The sequence below is a fragment of the Dipodomys spectabilis genome, unplaced genomic scaffold (genome assembly GCF_019054845.1).
Source record: "Dipodomys spectabilis isolate Male_0828 unplaced genomic scaffold, ASM1905484v1 ptg000222l, whole genome shotgun sequence".
Lineage (NCBI taxonomy): Eukaryota > Metazoa > Chordata > Mammalia > Rodentia > Heteromyidae > Dipodomys > Dipodomys spectabilis.
The window spans coordinates 262,118-281,319 of record NW_024870899.1 but is presented as its reverse complement, the minus strand read 5'-3'; the positions used below and the strand labels follow the sequence as shown (position 1 = coordinate 281,319).

Here is a 19,202-nt window from a genome sequence, read left to right as displayed (position 1 = left end):
TTAACCTTTAGGCGATAAGAAACTTAATTGATCGTTAGGAGATAATCATCTCTGGAAAGCCAGACCACAAAGGAGCACTAGGCCTTTTCTCGTCTCCAGAGCTGTGCTCTATTCCAGAGCTGGCCCATCCTGAGGCCCTTAAACAAAGCCAGGTAGATAAGGAAGGGGTGGCTGGGAAACCCCGGTGAGCTGATCCTGAGCAGTGAGCACGTTTTCAAACCATGAACTCCAGGGCTCAGGATCCCTGGCCCGTTTCCCAGGCCCAGGGCCTGTGAGTCTGCCATTGTCCCATTCTGTGAACTCACCAGCCACATCCAATTCTGGCATAGGGTTTGAAAGCTGCCAGGTGAGGTGAAGTGGGGCAGGTTGGGGGTGAACAGCTCACAAAAGCTTCGGGTAAGCACCAGGGAGGGAGGGAGGGAGGGAGGGAGGGAGGAACAGTGGAACATGCCCCTCCACGCTGCGGTGTCTGGGCAGAGCCTTTCTTCCCTCTTTGTTTATCTTGTGGTTTAGTTTTGGTTGTCCTGAGGTTAGAACTCAGGGCCTTGGCTCTTGCTAGGTAGGTGCTCTAACCACTGAACCACACTTCCAGCCCTGCATGGCTCTGGTGGATATTTCGATTGGATCTCCCTTCCTACCTGAGTGGGCCTGGGGACCACCATCCTCCTATTTACGCGTCTCCTTGAAGCCGTGACCTGGGATGCAAATTCTCCTGTCTCTGCACCCCAAGCAAGCAGGGTGGCTGGTGTGCTCGAGCCTCTGGTGCCTGCCTGGGCGTGTCCTTTCTAATTAAAATTAGGGCGATCAAGTCGCCACCAAGATGAAGTTGGCTTTTGTATATCCAAAGTGAGTCCCAGATTCTCTGGTCCCTAGTAGTTTGTTTGTTTGTTTTCTGATCCTTTTCTTTTTAACTCATGGTTTGACAGGTGACCTTTTTCAACTTTGGAAATGTTTTCAGACAAAACCAGCTGAAGAAAGTGGACTGAACTTCTCAGACACATGGTGAGGGAAAGAGATTTATTCACCCACAAAAGCCATGTGTGTGCCAGTCCTGGGGCTCGAACTCAGGGCCTGGGCGCTGTCCCTCAGCTCTTCTGCTCGAGGCTAGTGCTCCACCACTTGGGCCACAGCGCCACTTCCAGCTTTTGGGTGGTTCATGGGTGGTTCTTTAGGAGTAGGAGAAAAGCAACAGCAAGTCCATTTCCTCCTTCTTCTGTACTAAATATCCATCCTCATGAAACTCCTCCAGATTAACTGTCATTTTTTTTTTTAACTCTCTTAGCCATGCTTCCATGGAATCTTCCCCGGGCAGAGGAGAGCTGTGAGATCCTTGTACCTTGGAAAGTGATGTCAGCTGTAACCCGGAGCTCAGCCAAGGCCCAGGGGGGAGGCAGCCAAGGCAGCCCAGAGAGAGCCAAGCTTTCCCGGGATGATTCTAGCAGCTGTTCTGTGACTTGGGGAGATGGTTTGGGGGGCAGAGCTGGCTGGGCTCTGAGTCACCCACCCGCAGGCACCCCCCCCCCGACCCCGTCTGCCTGCTGCCTCAGTGCTGTTCCCTGTTAGGACATAGTTGCTGGCCTAGGTAATGCCAGCACGCCTCGAATGGCGGCGGGGCGCGACACACGGCCCCGCGTGTTCTAACCATTCGGTGAGCTCCACGCAGTCTCACCCATCCTGGTCCCCCCAGCGTGAGAACGTTGCCCAGAAACCCATGAAAAAGTCAAGAGTCAGGAACCTTCCAAGGATGGAGAGTGAAGAAGAGTTATCTAGAAGTCTAGACTAGAGAAGCAGCCAGGATGTAATCAGGAAGATTCATTAAGAAAGAATTCTCCAGAAATGGCCTGTGGGGAATCTTAGGAGGGGGAGAAAGGGGAGGGGACAGGGGAAGCTCAATTCCTTCAGATTTCCCTGGAATATCTTAAGGCCTTCTTTCTGTCTCTCCCACTCATTCTTCTGAGAGATCTCTACGTGGTTATACAGAAATGGGCTCCAGGTAAGCTGGAGTCCGCCTCTCGCCCTGCTCCCGTGCTAGCGAGGATCGCTGTTATCATTAGTCTACTGTGAGTAGACTTTAGATACCTTACCTCAAAGAGCTCACGTCACAGTCCTGGGGCCCCGTGTGACGCGTCCCAGCCCAAGATCTTTCCTTCATCCTCACGTACACTTCCCGGAGAATGGAGGCCTAGAGCCTCTCTGGACCTGGGAAGCCTCCGTTCGGGCCTGCCTATGTAGTAGTATCTGCATCCATCGATCACAACTGACTCAGCCAGAATAATTGGAGCTAAAAATAACACCAGAGACGCTATTAAAAGAGAAGGGGGGGGGGTGAAACAGTATGAAATGATAAAGTGTTGGTCTTGGGAGCATGTCTGCTATTGAGACATCTATCCTAAAAGTGCTAACGCTATTCCAAACGGGGCATTCCTAAGATCCGGGAGACGCGTCCAGTGGAAATCTTTCTCCAGTCAATCTGGTGTGTAAGAGGAGTGTGCCAATGAAGAAATGCTCGCACTGGCCAAGTCGGCCCGTAACCAACACACAACTCCTCTTGTCTCCTGGAGTGTGTCTCCATTACAGGCTTCCAGAGACAAGCGTGGCCCGGGGTATAATTTTCTGTGCTCCAGGTGCAGATCGCACCCCACGCGGCTGCCAGGTAACGTGTTTTGAAGTTGCCGGTAACCATCACTCTACCCGAGGGCTCTCAGACAGAACGCCCATGAACTTCCCGCCAGCACCCCAGGTTTTAAGGCCTCTCCCAGGAGCACCCACGTCTTGGGTGTCAGAGGGTAGCTGGGGGGTGGCTGAGCTGTCATTTCTCAGGGACGTAATCACAGTGCTGTTCTGCTCACGGCTGCTCACAAGCGCAGGCCTTCTTATTTCTCGTTTTCTCCTAGCCGTTCACAGGACTTAAAAATCGCAATTTAGAGATAATGAACACTAATTTTATCCTGAAGTAAAAGAAAAAAATCACTGCTTAGGTGCAAAGGATAACAAGTACCTACGTGCCCTTCCCCTTAAAAGAAGTTTCCAGTATATGCTATCATAAAAAGCAAGCAATCCTTTAAGGTTTTTATGTAAGAACTTTTTCCCCTGGAACAGTTTTTTTTTTTTTAATCTGCAAACGGGAAATATTATGACATCAGTTACTTTAATGCCCCCTTAAATTCCTCAGGTGTTCAATAATGATGATGCATTGCCTAACTCCAAATAAATAAAGGTTATAAATTGTCTCCACTATCCATTTCCCCAAATCAATCACAGAAATGGGGGGGGGGGGAGAAATCTCCTTTTTCTTTGTCTTACCCATGGCTTTTTGTGTATCAACAGTCACCACAGATATTATATTCCAGATGCCATTCAGATTATAAGATAAATGACACTTCTGTCTGATTACCTGTATTCATGAGCAAATTGCCAGGCCATCTAATTTTTATTTTGTCAGTCGTGGGGCTTGAACTCTGGGCCTAGGAAAGCCATCTAGTAAATTGTGTCATACTCTTGTTTCTGAGAGTTGAACTCAAAGCCCTCTGGGTACAAGGCTCTCCACCACTTCACATTGCTTTGTGGCTGTTGTTGTTGGTTTTCTTTTAGTGGTGTTTTGGAATAGCTTCTTCCCACAGCCACCAGAGATGTGTGGTAGCTTTCGTTAGATGAAAACCCGGAGTTTGAAAGATGATGGCGGTGTGCACGTTTATAAAGCTAAGGAACGCTACTGGCTCTCCTTTTTTGGTTCCCTTCCTGATTCTTTTTGGAGCGGAGAGAACCAGAAATCTGGCTTCCTTTATTGTCATTCAAAGAACTACTATTAAATTATTAATCAGTCACCTACATTTGAAGACTCTTCGGTGTTCACCTTGGAGTTTCTAATCTACAGGCCTTGAAGTTTTGGATTTCTGAAACCCATACGGTGAATATATGAACTGTGCATCCTTTAAAACCTATCAGGAAAAATCATGATCGCAGGGACAGCCTAATGGTGCCGAAGCCCACAGGTATAGTGATTGCTGCACACACACACACACACACACACACACACACACACACGAACTCACCTACACCGAAGGAAAACAAACTCAGGCTTACATGAGTTCCAGTCCCCCCCCCCCCCCCCCCCCCCGAATCGACCTCTCTTGAATCCTCTGAAACATACAATCCATTGTCCTTCAAAACAACAACAGCAAGGAACGGTCTGAAGGCTCAGCATCCTTGGAGAAATGGCGCCTGCCCTGTCTGAGCGGCCTCCGCTCGGCGTGAGGCCCCGATTGTGGTTCCAGGCAGGCAGGGAGAGGGCAGACAGACACACATTTGTATTTCCCCACCGGAGGCCCGGTCTGGTACCTTGAGAGCCGCAGGCGTGCGGTGTGGTGATGAATGAAGGAGGTCATTCACCCCCCATTTCCACCGCAGAGAAAGACCCCATTCATACGCTCGTCTCGCGGCTAGCCTGTGCTTCTGGTAGTTTACTTCAGAAGACACTGACTCTCCTTGTATAATTCGGAACCAGAATTCCCAATACCAAGAGGGACGATCGCTGCACCTCATTGTCTTTTCTAGTTCTTCTTGCAATGCTTCGTTAAGACAACGCTCTGTTCCTTCACTCCCTGTGGGTCTCTGTGGCGAGGGAGCCGGTGTTCAGCCATACAAAGCATTGTCTACTATCTGTGGTGTCCTTAGTTAACAGTAAATAACTGTGATCATGCCTGCTCATTCAGCTGAGTCACACTTGCTTATCCCAAAAGGTTTTCATTTTTATAAGTATATATACACATATATACATATATGTGTGTGTGTAATTTTATACTGTGACTTGTGAATCTTATACAAGTTAATAGAAAACCTGCCATTTACAGTTACAGTTGATGCTCACAGCATTGTAGCAGATAGCTGTAATCTCAGCCATCAGAAGACTGAGACACAAGAATGATCACAGTTTCATGATCAGCCTGGATGATAGACCAAGATCCTGTTCCAAAAATACGAACCATATTCATTGGCCAATTTAAAACATTGACATGTTATTGACACGTTTGAAATAATAATATATAATAAAGACTCAAAATGTCCCCTCTTGGAGTTACTCTCTCTTTTAATAATAGCAGTCGATAGATGAAGAAGAGGATTTGATTTTTCTCAAAATTGTCTTAGCAGAACAATGAAGCCAGCTTTGAAGTCATGGGTGGTTTATAACACCGTTTGTTTTCTGATCTTACTGAAATAAGAGTGGTTTGCTTGTTTCCCTGCGGTCCGTCCATGGTAGGTGCATGCAGCAGCCATTATACATGTGATCATATAAATCATTGCTCTCATACCACTATAAAATTTACAAATGAGCCAGTGGCTCACGCCTGTCATCCTAGCCACTCAGGAGGCTGAGATCTGAAGATTGCAGTTTGAGGTCAGCCCGGGAAACACCATGAGACTCTTATCACTAAGGAAGCACCAAAAAGCTGGAAGTGGAGCTGTGGTCCGAGTGGTGGAGCACCACCCCTGAGATCAAGCCCCAAGAACAGCACAGGAAAGAGAAGGATGGCAGGAAGGCAGGAAGGCAGGAAGGAAGGCAGGAAGGCAGGAAGGCAGGAAGGCAGGAAGGAAGGCAGGAAGGCAGGCAGGAAGGCAGGAAGGAAGGCAGGAAGGCAGGAAGGCAGGCAGGAAGGCAGGAAGGAAGGCAGGAAGGCAGGAAGGAAGGCAGGAAGGCAGGCAGGAAGGCAGGAAGGAAGGCAGGAAGGCAGGAAGGAAGGCAGGAAGGCAGGAAGGCAGGAAGGAAGGCAGGAAGGCAGGCAGGAAGGCAGGAAGGAAGGCAGGAAGGCAGGAAGGCAGGCAGGAAGGCAGGCAGGAAGGCAGGAAGGCAGGAAGGAAGGCAGGAAGGCAGGAAGGAAGGCAGGCAGGAAGGCAGGCAGGCAGGAAGGAAGGAAGGGAGGGAGGGAGGGAGGGAGGCAGGCAGGCAGGCAGGCAAGTGAACATGTTGAGTTGAACTTTCAAGAATAAGAAGTGTTTGAAGAAGGTGTTTTCAGGCTAACTGTCCTCTAGCCTTCAAACGCATGCCTTTCAAGTGGAGGACTGGAATTTGCGGTGTGTACAGCGCAGGCCTGTATCTGCACAGGAGGAGATCTGGAGAGAAATGCTTTTAGGAGACCTGGGTAGACAGCCTATGTTTATCTTTTACCAGGACGTGTGTGTGGTTCCTACTAATGTGCTTTGTCTGCATGCTGCCCTTTGAAGAATGCAGCTTGCAAAAGGGCGATTTGAACGCGTAGAAACACCGTGCGGGACGGGGTGCAATTATCTGCTATTCAGCCGTTGGGGGTGCTTGATTAACTCCCACCTGCCTTAGTTCATTTGTGGAGCTTGGGGCTGGGGGAGAGAGAGAGAGGCCTCCTAGCCGCCGGAACTCAGTTGAGCGTTCCTGGTTGAAGCCTAAGTCCTCTTCACCTTCGCTGTCTTTGCACGTGGAGACTGTGGTCTGGGCTCCTGGCTTTGGCACTGTCAGAACCAGACACGGATTCCGTGTCTTAAGGAGATGGCCCCCCAAGACACACTGCCCCGTTGCTTCAGCACCGAGAAGGGGGAGGCTTTTCCGTCTGTCTGTGACTCAGCTGCGTTTCTGATGACTTCATATTTCCATTTTAACAAGGGCCCAGAACCAGACCACTTAACAAATCCACCATGCCCAGTTCGGATGCCAGGAGCTTCCAAAGAGGCAAACCTTGTGGTCTGGAAGTTTTCCTCTTTTCTCTTTCCCTCAAGAAAATCAGTACTTACAGCTGGCTTGCTCACCAGAGGTCTTTTTTATCCCCGGAGGGTATTTCTGGGTCAATTTGCTTCCATAGCTCGGAATTGCACAGACACAAAGCCCGTTTCTGCGCTGCCTTCTTTCCTTCTCCCCCAACTGGTTAACCGTCGGCAAAATCGGACCCGAGCCACATACACGATCGTATTCGAATTCTCGTGGCACCACCACAAGCTACACCACACGGGGGCTTCGGTATCGGAGACAGGGTTCTGTGTCTGGCTGGATGTGAACTTAGCCAGGCTGGAGGCTGGATTGACCCCCCCACCGTCCACTCCCTGTCATTCCCACTCACCCCCCCAAGTCTCCCCGGAGGGACCTACGGGGCAGATAGACATCCCATTCCTTGTTGCGTATTTCCACACTGTGACCGTGGAGACATTTGTCTTCCTACCTTTGTGTTCTATATAATGAGCACTTGAGCCATCCATGGAAAATTCCAGAAACTAGAGTTCACAAGTGGGCCATGATGAGACTCCTTCCTCCTTTCTCTCCAGGAGACCTCTTACAGAAGGAAACCACATGGTTTCCATTTGAACTCGATGTGGAGATCCACAGCCAGGCCACCCCTCCTCCTCCTCTCTCTCTTTCTCTCTCTCTCTCTCTCTCTCTCTCTCTCTCTCTCACACACACACACACACACACACGCGCGCATATACGCAATGCCTGATGGATAGGAGGCTCCTAGGCATTAATGTGTATCACAAAAGCCTTGAAGGAACAATGGCAAGTATCTCTCCAACTCCCCACTTCCCATGGCCCCCATCCGCTCAGTCCTTGCTACCGATTAAACCTACTTCCATGTAACCTAATGTATTTTGTTTTTCTAAATCACACAGGAAAGGTCCTAAGTGAAGGGGTCAGGTGTGTGTGTGTGTGTGTGTGTGTGTGTGTGTGTGTGTGTGTGTGTGTGTACTGGGGACTGAACTCAGGGCCTGGGCACTGTCTCTGAGCTTTTCAATTCAAGGGTGGCCTTCCAGCCCTTGAGCCACAGCTCCACTTCTGAGGGGTTTTTTTTGGTATGGGATAACTGGAGTTTTAAGAGTCTCCTAGACATTTCTTCCCAGGCTAGTTTTGAACTTCAGTCTTCAGATGTCAGTCTCCTGCGTAGCTAAGGATTGATGACAGGCGGTGAGCCACTGGTGCCAGGCCCAACATAGTCATTTTAAACCTTTAACTTACTTAAATTAACAGCTTAACCTATCACCGTGAGTGTAAAATGCTTTTATACTTGCAGAAGATAATTTTAAATGAGAGCAATGTAATCGGGTCTGTTTTGGTGTTTTATGTTTAGGCCACAAAAGAAGAAGGAATTCCAGCGGGTCTGACTCTGGGTGCCCTTTTTTTACTCCCTGTGAACTTTTAAGGTTGAAAAGTAGACTCTGTAAGTGCACACGACCCAAATGATTTGGCTTTGCTTGTCAAAGCACAGAACGCACTTCAAACTCACACCCACTGATGCGAAGCACTTCCTGCACACGGAGTAGTGGAAAATTCCGCAGGCCGCTGCTGCCCCCTGGCGTGTGTCCTGATGTTCAGCCTCTGGCTCTGGGACAATGGGGTGGGGACCAGCTCCATTCTCCAGCATTCAGATTCCTTTTCTAGAACCTTCTGACTGCCCATCCTGTAGAAACCAACAGTTTAAATAACCCTGATTTCTAACGCTGGGCTTGCATGGTGTCATAAAACATTTAAACCGAATTAAATTATGTTCAGTGACTTTACAAAGGCAATTTGAGCAAATGAGTTTGTGTTTTACTGTGTATAACTTCACAGAGCAGAGGAATCGAAGCCTGGGTTTATAGGTTTATCGGAGCCTGACATCACTTTAGGTGAACACCTTTTACCTAACGAGAGCATCAGACACAGTGCCAGAAACTGTATCATTCGTGTCCAACATAGTATCAGGAATAGTAAACATTTCTTATGACAATGAGGAATTCAGTAATGTGATGGTAAAAAAAAAAAAAATCACGTCACTGCAAATAGAAAACGAGGTTTAGGCCTAATATGTATGAATAAACTGCAAGCCTGCAATATTTGTAACTTCCATACTTACGTTAAAGAACGCCCCTGGGTAATTTCGTACTAAAATGAGTGCGTGTCACGAAATGCTGTTATTGTCCATGACAAAGGTCAAGAAGCTACTTTCTCTACTCTTCAGTGCTGCTTGTCTGTTTCCCGGGATTTATAATTGCCAAGAGGTGTAAGAAATGCATTCGTAGACCCATTTTATATCACGAGCTGAACAGCTGAATTTCATATTCGTTTATTAAACCCAGAGAGATGGATTTTCCAAGCTTGCCTCTTGTCAATATAAGTTAAACATAGAGCCCTGGAAAAAAATAGCTGACAAGCAGACAGCAAGATAACATGCCCAAGAAACACTGCTTTCCCTAAACTTGAGCTTACTACATAGCTGGAAAACTCTTAAGGGCAGGTTAGTTTGGTAACCCACTTTGTTATATAACTCCTGGAGATTCTAGTCATTATGAAAAGCACTCTGAATTCCCTCCTCCCCTTATAGCTACAAATTCCAGCCACCCGCCTGCATAATGTAACACTATATGTATTATCAATAACTGGACTAGGAATTATGAATAATAGGTAAGAATGTGTGGCTCACGCCTGTCATCCTAGCTACTCAGGAGGCTGAGATCTGAGGGTCGAGGTTCAAAGCCAGCCTGGGCAGGAAAGTCCTGTGAGTCTCTTATTTCCAACAAACTACTAAGAAAAAGCACTCGACCACTGAGCCACCTTCTCAGGTAATACCAACCGCGTGCTTTCACTCGGCTGGTCCTGCGTGATCTGAACTCACAGCGGCTGGGCTCTGCTTTGTTATCTCCACGGTGGAGAGTCATGAACATATAGACAGGCCGCAGTGGACCGGCGCCAACCTCTGGGGCTCTGGCTTTTCCTTTATGAACGGCTACCCCCAACACATCTCGTTTCGAGGTCCAACAGCGGGTCCATGGCTCTGCCCTTCAAATGACCTTGTCCTCACCAGCCTCCTTGAAGGACAACATCCTCTCTCTGTGACACCACGCAAGGAGACACGAATGTTTCCTAGCCACCCTGGGCAACATGGCCAGGCGCATTTCACACGCAAAGCGTCGGGACCAGCAGAGCCCTTCTGTGGAATGAATAAAAGTGCACTGCGTGTGTAATGAGTTAAAAAGAGGTGTAAGTGTACAACGTGCTGGGTTTCCCGATGGGGGTCCAGTTGGCCACCGTCCCTGTCCGTGTCATCCTGTGTCTGTCTACACGGCAAAGTGACACACAGGAAGCCACAACCCACAGGACGAGAAAGGAAACGGCCTGGTAATCAAGTCTCCTGAGGACATGCCGACCGTCTTGCAGGCCTGGGCACCGGCGCTTGGGCCTGAGTGGAATTTCCTTGGTGCTGTAAAGCGCCCTCCTTGTGCGTCTAGATCCCAGCGCTGAAGATAAAGATGCTCCTTCTTTGCTGCCTGGGATGGAGTCTGTCTTCATGACAAAAGAGGACCGGATTACAGGCAGGAGCCACACAGCCCGCCTTGGGGGACACTGGGCCTCACCTCCCAGGTCACCGAGGGTCTGTTTTGCTCTGTGCACGGGTCGGAGCTTGGCCTGACGCGGATCCCACCCTACTGAGTGGACACGGAATTCGGGGGGCTCAGCGCTTTGACTCCACCTTGGCCTGCATTCCACAGCTAACACTCAATGGGGGGGGGGGGGGGAGAGAGAAATTGACTTATCAAGGAGGGCTTGAAGCCTTATGCAACTCGTCTGTCTGTCTGTCTGTGTCTGTGTCTCTCTCACTCACTCCATTGGAAAACTCGCTGTCTCTTTCTATCTGGATGAACCAAGTTGTGGGCTGCTTTCAAAATACACGACTTCCTGAAAGGGGAAGGAGGGAATTCCGTTGAGACAGGGCAGGGGAAGGCGGCTCCCGCCCTTCCCCCAACACACGCGGCTCCATCCTCCCTGATCCGCCATGATCAACATGATCCATATCTTATCATTGATTCGTATTGATATATTATTAAGTTATCACTATGGTGTCTAATAGTTATTATCATGCATACTATTTTTATTATGGTTATCATCTAACATTACCTGCTATCTATTATTATCCATCGATTGCTCTAGTTTACACGGATAAGCCGGAAAGGCTGACTGAGGAGATGTGGAAATACCCACGCACGAGAAACCTCCCATCTTGAATACCCGACTTTATCACGGTGACGAAGAAAAGAGCAATGACTTGACTGGGGCCAGGAGACCCAACGTCCAGGGGTTCGCTGACAGTAAGAAGACGGGGTGCCCAGCGTTACAGGCTTTCACTCACTATCCCCATCATGGCTCCCTGGCTGTTTTCCTCCTGCGATCCTCAGATCTCCGTGGCCCTCCAGGCTGGAAGGGCGTGTGTTTCTATCTTACATCCGGGGAAACCGAGGCTCACTGTGGACAGACACGCAAGGGAAACGCAGGCCAGCATGGCTTTGGCCTCCCCCTGCAGCCTCCCCCTGCCGCCTCCTCCCCTGGCCTCCCTCCGAGGGGGCCACGGCTCGGCAGAGGTCCAGACCGAGGGGCGGGACTCACCATGAGGCAGCATGCCCCCAAAGCCACGGCCTTCACCCTCACGCCCTGGTCCGGGGGAAGCGTGGGGAGGTGGCGGGCCGTCCCACCTGCACACGATGCTGCCCATGGCTGCCGCGCTGTCCGGGGACTGGACCTGCGAGGACCAGATGGACGGCGGCTCACCACGGGGAGGAGGAAGGGGCCTGGGGTCGGTTTCCAGCTTCTCCACGGCAGCCATGCGCTCGGGGAAAGCACCCACGCCACGCACACGAAGCACGCGCCGGCCACACAATGGGAAGGATGGCCAAGAAGAATCTGGAAGCCGGGTAATTCACCCCCCAGGCTGGGACGAAGCGAGGGCACCACAACGCTCAGACCTGTGCTCTCTCTCCCCCTCACACGATCTACCCGTGATTGGGATGGAAGACGAACAGCCTCTCCGCAGGGTACAAGGGTGAGGAGGGGCCGTGACCTCCAATTTGGGGGACCCCCTAGGACAGAAGAGGGAGGGGGCTGAGCCCAGGGCACCTTCTGGGGGCCTAGGTGCCGAGCGATTGGAAAACAGACCCCGCCTTGAGTTAATCGGCATCAGAACAACAGAGCAACGTGTTGGATGGTGACAGACCAGGAGGCAGCTTAGGAACGGGCCCGTAAACGTGCGGAGGTCTTAGAGGGGTGTGGGGGGGGCCGCCTCCCTCACACACGGGGGCCTGGGCCACAGGAACACACCTGCTCGCAGCACGGACGCGTGGGCCCGGGCTCGCGCCTGCGTCCCCGCCTGCTGGCCAGGGGGAGGTCAGGGGGTTATGGGGTGCAGTGTGGAAATTCCCGGGACCCCAGCTCAGCCAGGGGCTCACCACGTGTGACCCCCCACTCAACCACCATTGAAGAGACCCCAGCTCAACCACAGGCTCCGGACATGAGACCCCAGCCCACCACAGGCTCATGAGCCTCATCTCAGCCTTGGGTTCGAGAGACCCCGTCTCGGCCCTGGGTCAGGCCGGGGTGTACGCCTGTCATCCTCACAGGGAGGGGGACAGTCCAGGCTGGCTTGTGCAGAACGCAAGACCCCATCTCAGCCATGGGAAAGGGGCTGGGGGGGGCTGGGGGGTTGGGGGGGCCAGGGGGGGCTGGGGGCTCCGGCAGCCAACAGCTGCCTGAGTTCAAACCCCAGCATCACACAAGGACAAAAAATAGGAGGAGGAAGAGGAGCAGGAGGAGAAGGAAGAGAAGGGAAGAAGAACGTGGAAAGGAAGAAGGGGAGGAGGAAGAGGAGGAAGAGAAAGGAAGAGGACAAAAAATGAGGAGGAAGAAGGGGAAGAGAGGAAGGAGGAGGAAGAGGAGGGAAAGATGGAAAGGAGGGAGAAGGAGGGGGAAGAGGAGGAGGAAGGGGAGGAGTGGGAGAAGAAAAAGAAAAGAAGGAGAAGGAAGAAGGGGAAGAGAGGAAGGAGGAGAAAGAGGAGAAGAGGGAAAAGAAGGACGAGTAGGGAAAGATGGAAAGGAAGGAGGAGGAGTGGGAAGATGAAGAGGAGGAGGAGAAAAATGAGAGGAAGAACAGGAAGAGGAGGGGGAGGAGGAAAAGGAGGGAAAGGTGGAGAGGAAGGAGAAAGATGAGGAAGACGGGGAAGAGAAGGAGAAGGAAGAAGAGGGGAAGAAAAGGAAGAGGAAGAAGAGGAGGAGAAAGAAGAGGAAGGAGGAGGAAGAGGAAGGAGGAAGAAGAGGGGAAGAGGAAGAGGAGAAGAAGAAAAGGGGAAGGAAGAGGAAGAAAAGGTGGAGCGGAAGGAGGAGGGAGAAGATGAAGAAGAGGAGAAGAAAAGGAGGAGGAAGAACAGGAAGAGGAGGGGGAGGAGGAAAAGGAGGGAAAGGTGGAGAGGAAGGAGGGAGAAGATGAGGAGGAAGGGGAAGAGAAGGAGGAGGAGGAGCAGGAACAGGAGCAGGAGGGGGAGGAGGAGGAGCAGGAGGAGGAGGAGGAGGAGGAGGAGGAGCAGGAGGGGGAGGAGGAGGAGGAGGAGCAGGAGGAGCAGGAGGAGGAGGGGGAGGAGGAGGAGCAGCAGGAGGAGCAGGAGGAGGAGCAGGAGCAGCAGGAGGAGCAGCAGCAGCAGCAGCAGGAGGAGGAGGAGGAGGAGGAGGAGGAGGAGGAGGAGGAGGGGGAGCAGGAGGAGGAGGAGGAGCAGCAGGAGGAGGAGGGGGAGGAGCACCCTTCGCTCTCCGAGTCAGTTCCTGCACATGGGAAGGCCACGTCCCTGCAGAGCGCATGCCTCTTCCCCCACCCGTTCTCCTTTCTTCCCAACTTCCTCCGCGAGGCGCCGTGGCGTGGGTCCACGGGCTCCCCACGGAGAGCATGTCACCGGGAGAGCCACCCACCGGGCCTTCCCTTTCAGAAATGACAGCCACCCCAACCACAGAGCCAGGGACAGCGGGCGGTGTGACCACCACCCTTCTACCCTGCCCGTCTCTCAGCTGGCCACCGCCCTCCCACCTCCGGTCACAGAAGGTACTTACAGGACCTGCGCTAAGTACTCCAGCCCAGGCGGGAAACTCACAATACTCTCATTCGTGTCTGAAGGATCAAAACAAACACATATGTGTTAGCTGGTCACCAGTGGCTCACGCCTGTCATCCTAGCTACTCAGGAGGCTGAGATCTGAAGATCACGGTTCAAAGCCAGCCCAGGCAGGAAAGTCCATGAGACTCTAATCTCTAATGAACCATCAGAAAGCCGAACGTGACGTTGTGGCTCAAGTGGCAGAGCACCAGCCGTGAGTAAGAAGGCTCAGGGACAGCACCCAGGCGCTGAGTTCAAGCCCCGTGACCGGTGCATGCGTGTGCATGCGCGCACACACACATGTACACACAGGCATACAAACACACACAAGTATTTCTGCTGAACCTGTGTTAATCATTCAATGCCACACTTATTTATATAACCGTATTTTTAAAGAATCACCCAACCAAAACGATTGTGCCTTTTGCAATTTGAGTTTTCTAGTTACTTTAAATATTATCATTTATTTTAACTGAAAAAAAGCCATTTTCTCTTTAAAGACCACACATTACACCTACCATTTCTTTATTAAGCGTAGTGGGCAAAATAGTTTTGGGGGCAAGTTGGAAAGCTTTTTAATGTGAAGTTACAGGAATGTGATTTGTAAAGTCTGTATCCTGTCTAGCCACCGGGTGGCGATCATGGAAAAATCTTTATGTACCTCTGCAAACTTCATGGTTCTAGGTTTCACAATACAATATCTCTCCAACGTACACAGGCACCAAGTTTGAGGGTGAAAAAATGTTTCCTGATCTCTTGCTAATTTTTGATGTGGAAGAAATGATGGAGTTTCTACTTGGGTAGAATCCAGAGCTAGGTAGAGGATGAAGGTGGAGGAATTTAATCCAGGATGCGGGAGAGAGAATAAAGGTGGAGAAGAGGAAATGCATTTTTTAAAATTGGAATTTTACATATTGGCAAAGTTGCTCCATAAAAAGACTCATAAACTGAGCCACACCTATAACTGTGGCTACTCAGGAGGCTGAGGTCTGAGGATCATGGTTCAAAGCCAGCCCGGGCAGGAAAAGCCCATGAGACTCTGATCTCCAAGGAACCACCACCAAAAACCTGGAAATGGTGTTGTGGCTCAAGTGGTAGAGTGCTCGCCTTGAGTGGAAAAGCCCAGAGACAGAGCCTGGGCCCCGAGTTCAAGCCCCAGGAACGGAACCAATAGAAAACAGTCCTTAATCAAGTTTGTACGAGCGCTACTCTCAAAGTGAATACTGAGACTCCCACCATCTTCCGTACCCCCCCTCTAGCTCCCTCTCCCGCTTCACAGACCACCGCAGAGACGTTTGCCCACCGTCCTGGCTCAGAGCCAACCGGCGTCCACCATTCTCCCTGGACTCCATTCGTTTCCCACTGGAACCCTCGGCCACCCCTGCGGCTCTTCCCAGAGGCAGAGAATGTAATCCTGCCCTGGGCCAAACGAGAACTGTAGTCCGGAGGTCATGGGAATGCGGTTAGATCTGCAGCGTCCTCCTCCGTAGAGAACGGTGGTGGAGGGCCGGGGTCTGGCACCTGCTGCCTGGTCAGGATCCATGAGCAGACTTGGCTTTTACCAGACACCCATTCTAGAACCTTCTCCCAGGATGGCTCCATGCTCCGTTCACCCTCTGTCAGGTGTTTCTTGCAGCGGTGGGAATTACGGATTTTGGCTTTATCCATCTCAACCACATAGTAAATAGATCCATTGATTGATCGATCGATCGATCGATCAGCAGATAAATCAATGAGCCTATAGACACCTTGGGTGGTGTACACGTGGCTGCACAGGAACTCACCGAAATAGACCAAACCCCGTGGGGAGCTCGGATACGATGGTTTGGGGTTTTGTTTTTGGAAAGACGACATCAAGACACAGCAAAATCAACACCAGGAAACAGGGACCTGCAAGAGGAGGAGAGGGGTATACTGAAGTGTGTATGTGTGTGTGGGGGGGGATACAGTGAAGAATTCACTGTATATGTCATGAAATTGAGAAAAACAAGGGAAGGAGGGGTGGGAATGGCGAGGTGACTCAGATCCCACACTGCGACCCGCATTCGCACACGGCTCCGTCATGCGGTACCTCCTGCATACAACCACTTACAGGTAGTACAGTGATTTAACCGGTCTGCTTGGCGGATATAAAGCTAGAAAGTTTCCCTGGGGCAGGGTGTACGTGGCTCAGTGGATTCTGGGAAATTCAGAACATGGTGCCTTCCTCCCAAGGGAGCTAGCTGGATGAACAGGGCCCGGGACACAATGGCTTGGCTCCCGCCCCAGCCGCTCCCCAATCTCCCATTTCTGGCCTGCCAACTCCCAGATTTCATTTCCATCCTTTTCCTTTCCCCGCCCCCCACCTCCCCAATGTGCCCTCGCTCCGGCCCCGAGCGTCCACCTTGTATTTCTGTCTCCTGGCTGTTCTCTGAAGCACGTTCCTCACCAGCCTGGTCTTGGCTGGCTCTTTGGGAGTTCCTCCCGTCCTTCTTGTTTCTGATTACCTTTGAGCGGTGGAACTCCAGATCCAGTGCTCAGGGGGGTTCCTGGGGAATTCACAGCAGGGCATGCTGGGGCCTGAGCCTGCAGAGGGCACACAGCTGGACAGAGGCAGGAGCGAGAGAGCTGTTCCCTAGAACCGCACAGGTCCCACAGGCCCCTATGCCTGTCTTTAATTTAAGAAACCCAACGCCAGCGTTTTCTTCAGAATCAGCTGATTACATAGCCAGTCTAGTATCTGGAAACGACCTAGACAGAGCTAGAAAAGTTCTGGAAATACCTGTAGGTTTGCCATCGGTATGAAAAAGGTAATCTAGAATAACGGCCCCCAGACAAGCGCAGGGCTGGGTGGTGTTCTGCATCCTCGCCCGAAGCACTTGGCCTCTCCAAACTCCAGGGGTGCTCAGAGCTCACTCGATGTGGGCCTGCTGTTCCAGCGTTTCCCCCCTCCCCCCCATGCCGCCTCTGCCTGCAGCTCTCCCAAGGAAAGGCCCGACGGAAGGATTCGACGCGCTGGTTTGTGGGCCGCAGTCAGACCCTGGGAAGACTGAGGATGTAGCTCCTTGTCCCTCCGTGTCTGTTTTCTGACCTGATGGGGTGGGGCTTTCTCCAAATGCACAGGGTATCACGACGGGTGTCGGAATCCGGAGGCCAACCCTGCAGGCCTTCTCCTGAGTAATTCTGCCGCTGAGAAATGCGAACATCAAGGGATGTTCTCCACCCAGACTTCCCACAGGCCCCCCTTTCTTTGTCTCTGTGAATTGCTACGCAAGTGAGGTCACGGCCATCCTTTCCTATCCAAGGCGACCCAGGTGAAGGAGGAGAGAAGACTTGATCACGAGTAGATGGCATCTCCTCAGCCTGCACATCGAAGCCCTTGGGGCCTGGGTACAAAGGCCAGCCATGATCGACAGCCCAGGATGATGCCACCTCTCGGGGATGATGTCATCGTTGATCGTGGGTAGGAGTTTGAGCTGACCCCTTCGTGGTGAGCTTGATCATGGAAACATCTAGAAGGAGGGAGGGAGGGAGGCTTTTGTTTTTGCAGCTGAACGGGAGACAAAGGAGCTAGGGAAGGATGTCTGCTTTTGTTCTGAGTTCTGTCTTCAGGACTCCAAGAGATGAATGTGTTTTTGTTTTTTTTTTCTGGAAATGGATTTTTCAAAAACTGCCATTGGGGAGAGGACTTGAGGCTGGTCAGGAAAGCGGGATTCCTCCCGTCTTCCCTACACCCGCATCGTTGGCTGAGCTTTTTTCTGTGTGTGTAGATATTGTTTAGCACCAGACTCTGGGGTTTGGTTTTGTTGTTTCTAATTTTTTTGCCGTTGATGTTTTAGTTGGTCCTGAGGCTTGAACTCTGGGCCTGGGTGCTGTCCCTCAGCTCTTCAGCTCAAGGCGAGCGCTCTACCCCTTGAGCCACAGAGCCACTTCTGTCTTTTTCTGTGTATGTGGTGCTGAGGAATCAAACCCAGAGCCTCATGCATGCTAGGCAAGGGCTCTAGCACTGAACCACCTTCCCAGCCCTGGCCTGACATTTCTATACTGTTCACATCTTCTGGTCTTAGGTACCTCAGATCCGTCCCCCAAATGCCCAGAGATTGAGACCATGCCCAGCCCCCTCTTTCCGTGACCCTCTCTCCACTTCACCGCTGGGAGCAGACGTGGCAATTCCTGCCTCACAAGGCTATGTCTAAACCACCCAGCTGCTCTGACATACAGCTGCCATGTTTTTCCCCTTGGAGCCATAGACTCACGTAATTTAAAGCTACTTCAATTTGCGTTGCCTAAGTAACAAACCTAATTAGCTCCTAATTAATGTGATTTTCTTTGTCCTCCGCCAAGCAGCTTTTATTCTTTGTTGACAATGCTAATGGCCCTAATTAAGAAAACATGCCTTGTTTCTTTTGATGTGCAGAAACTTGGTTTGTTTTTTTTTTTTTTTTTTGGTTTTGTTTTGTTTTTTAATTTGAAGCAGCCCAGAATGAAGAGAGACAGCCTACAGAATGGGAGTTTAAAAATAGAATTGTCTCCAGCCATTCAACGGGCAAAGGACTCCTTTTCAAAATATACAAGGGGCTCACAGAGAACAAGTAATCCCCTTACTCAACGGGCTAAATGAAGGAACACGCAGTTCTCAGAAGACACTCCGTGGGCTCACAGACACACGGAGAAGTATTTGACTTGCTCAGCTGTGATCCATGGACATCAGCACGACGCCGGGAGTCCGCGTCATCTCAGTCAGAATGGCGATCGGCGGTGGAGGCTCCCTGGAGGAGGAGGAGGACGAAGAGGGGGAGGACCCCAACTAGGAAAGCCAGGGCTGTCGGGGGAGAGTCCAGCAGGGTGGAGGAGGAGGGAGGGGCTCCCAGCCGAGCTGGGAGGGACACCCTCCCCACCCATCACCCACGTGCCCTCTAAAAGCTGCAGATACGGGTAGGAACTACGCCGGGTTAACTAGGAAAAAGAAAAGTCACGGAGCGCTTGCTTTCCTGGTACGGTGCTAGCCCCCCACCCTGTGGGGACATTGTAGATGGTTACGCTTTTCCTGAGTCACAGACGCAGCTGGCTACATATCTCAGCAGAGAACGCAGGCTTGTTTATCATCCTCGACAGACAGACAAGACAGACATACAGCCTGCCAGGAACACTGGCTTGCCAGGGAGGAATGACCACCTCTGGACCGTTAGCGGTGGCCCAGGTGATTGAGAGGATCAGCACTCTCTGCAGGGCGCGTCTATCAGGGGGATGATGGCACCATTGGATGATGATACAAGTACATCCACCAATGGGATCATAGCAACAATGGATGATGATACAAGTACATCC

General features: G+C 51.3%; 1 protein-coding gene across 1 annotated transcript in view; it reads right to left on the bottom strand.

Annotated features, from left to right (window-relative positions):
* Plod2 (procollagen-lysine,2-oxoglutarate 5-dioxygenase 2) overlaps positions 1-11,588 on the bottom strand; it is a 70,590-nt gene extending 59,002 nt beyond the window's left edge. The window contains exons 1-2 of the mRNA XM_042697563.1: positions 11,372-11,588; positions 6,323-6,480 (exon numbers count right to left, since the gene is read on the bottom strand). Coding sequence (XP_042553497.1) covers positions 6,323-6,480; positions 11,372-11,588 — 375 coding nt within the window. The remainder of the gene's footprint in view (positions 1-6,322; positions 6,481-11,371) is intronic.
* Between the last annotated feature and the right edge of the window lie 7,614 nt (positions 11,589-19,202).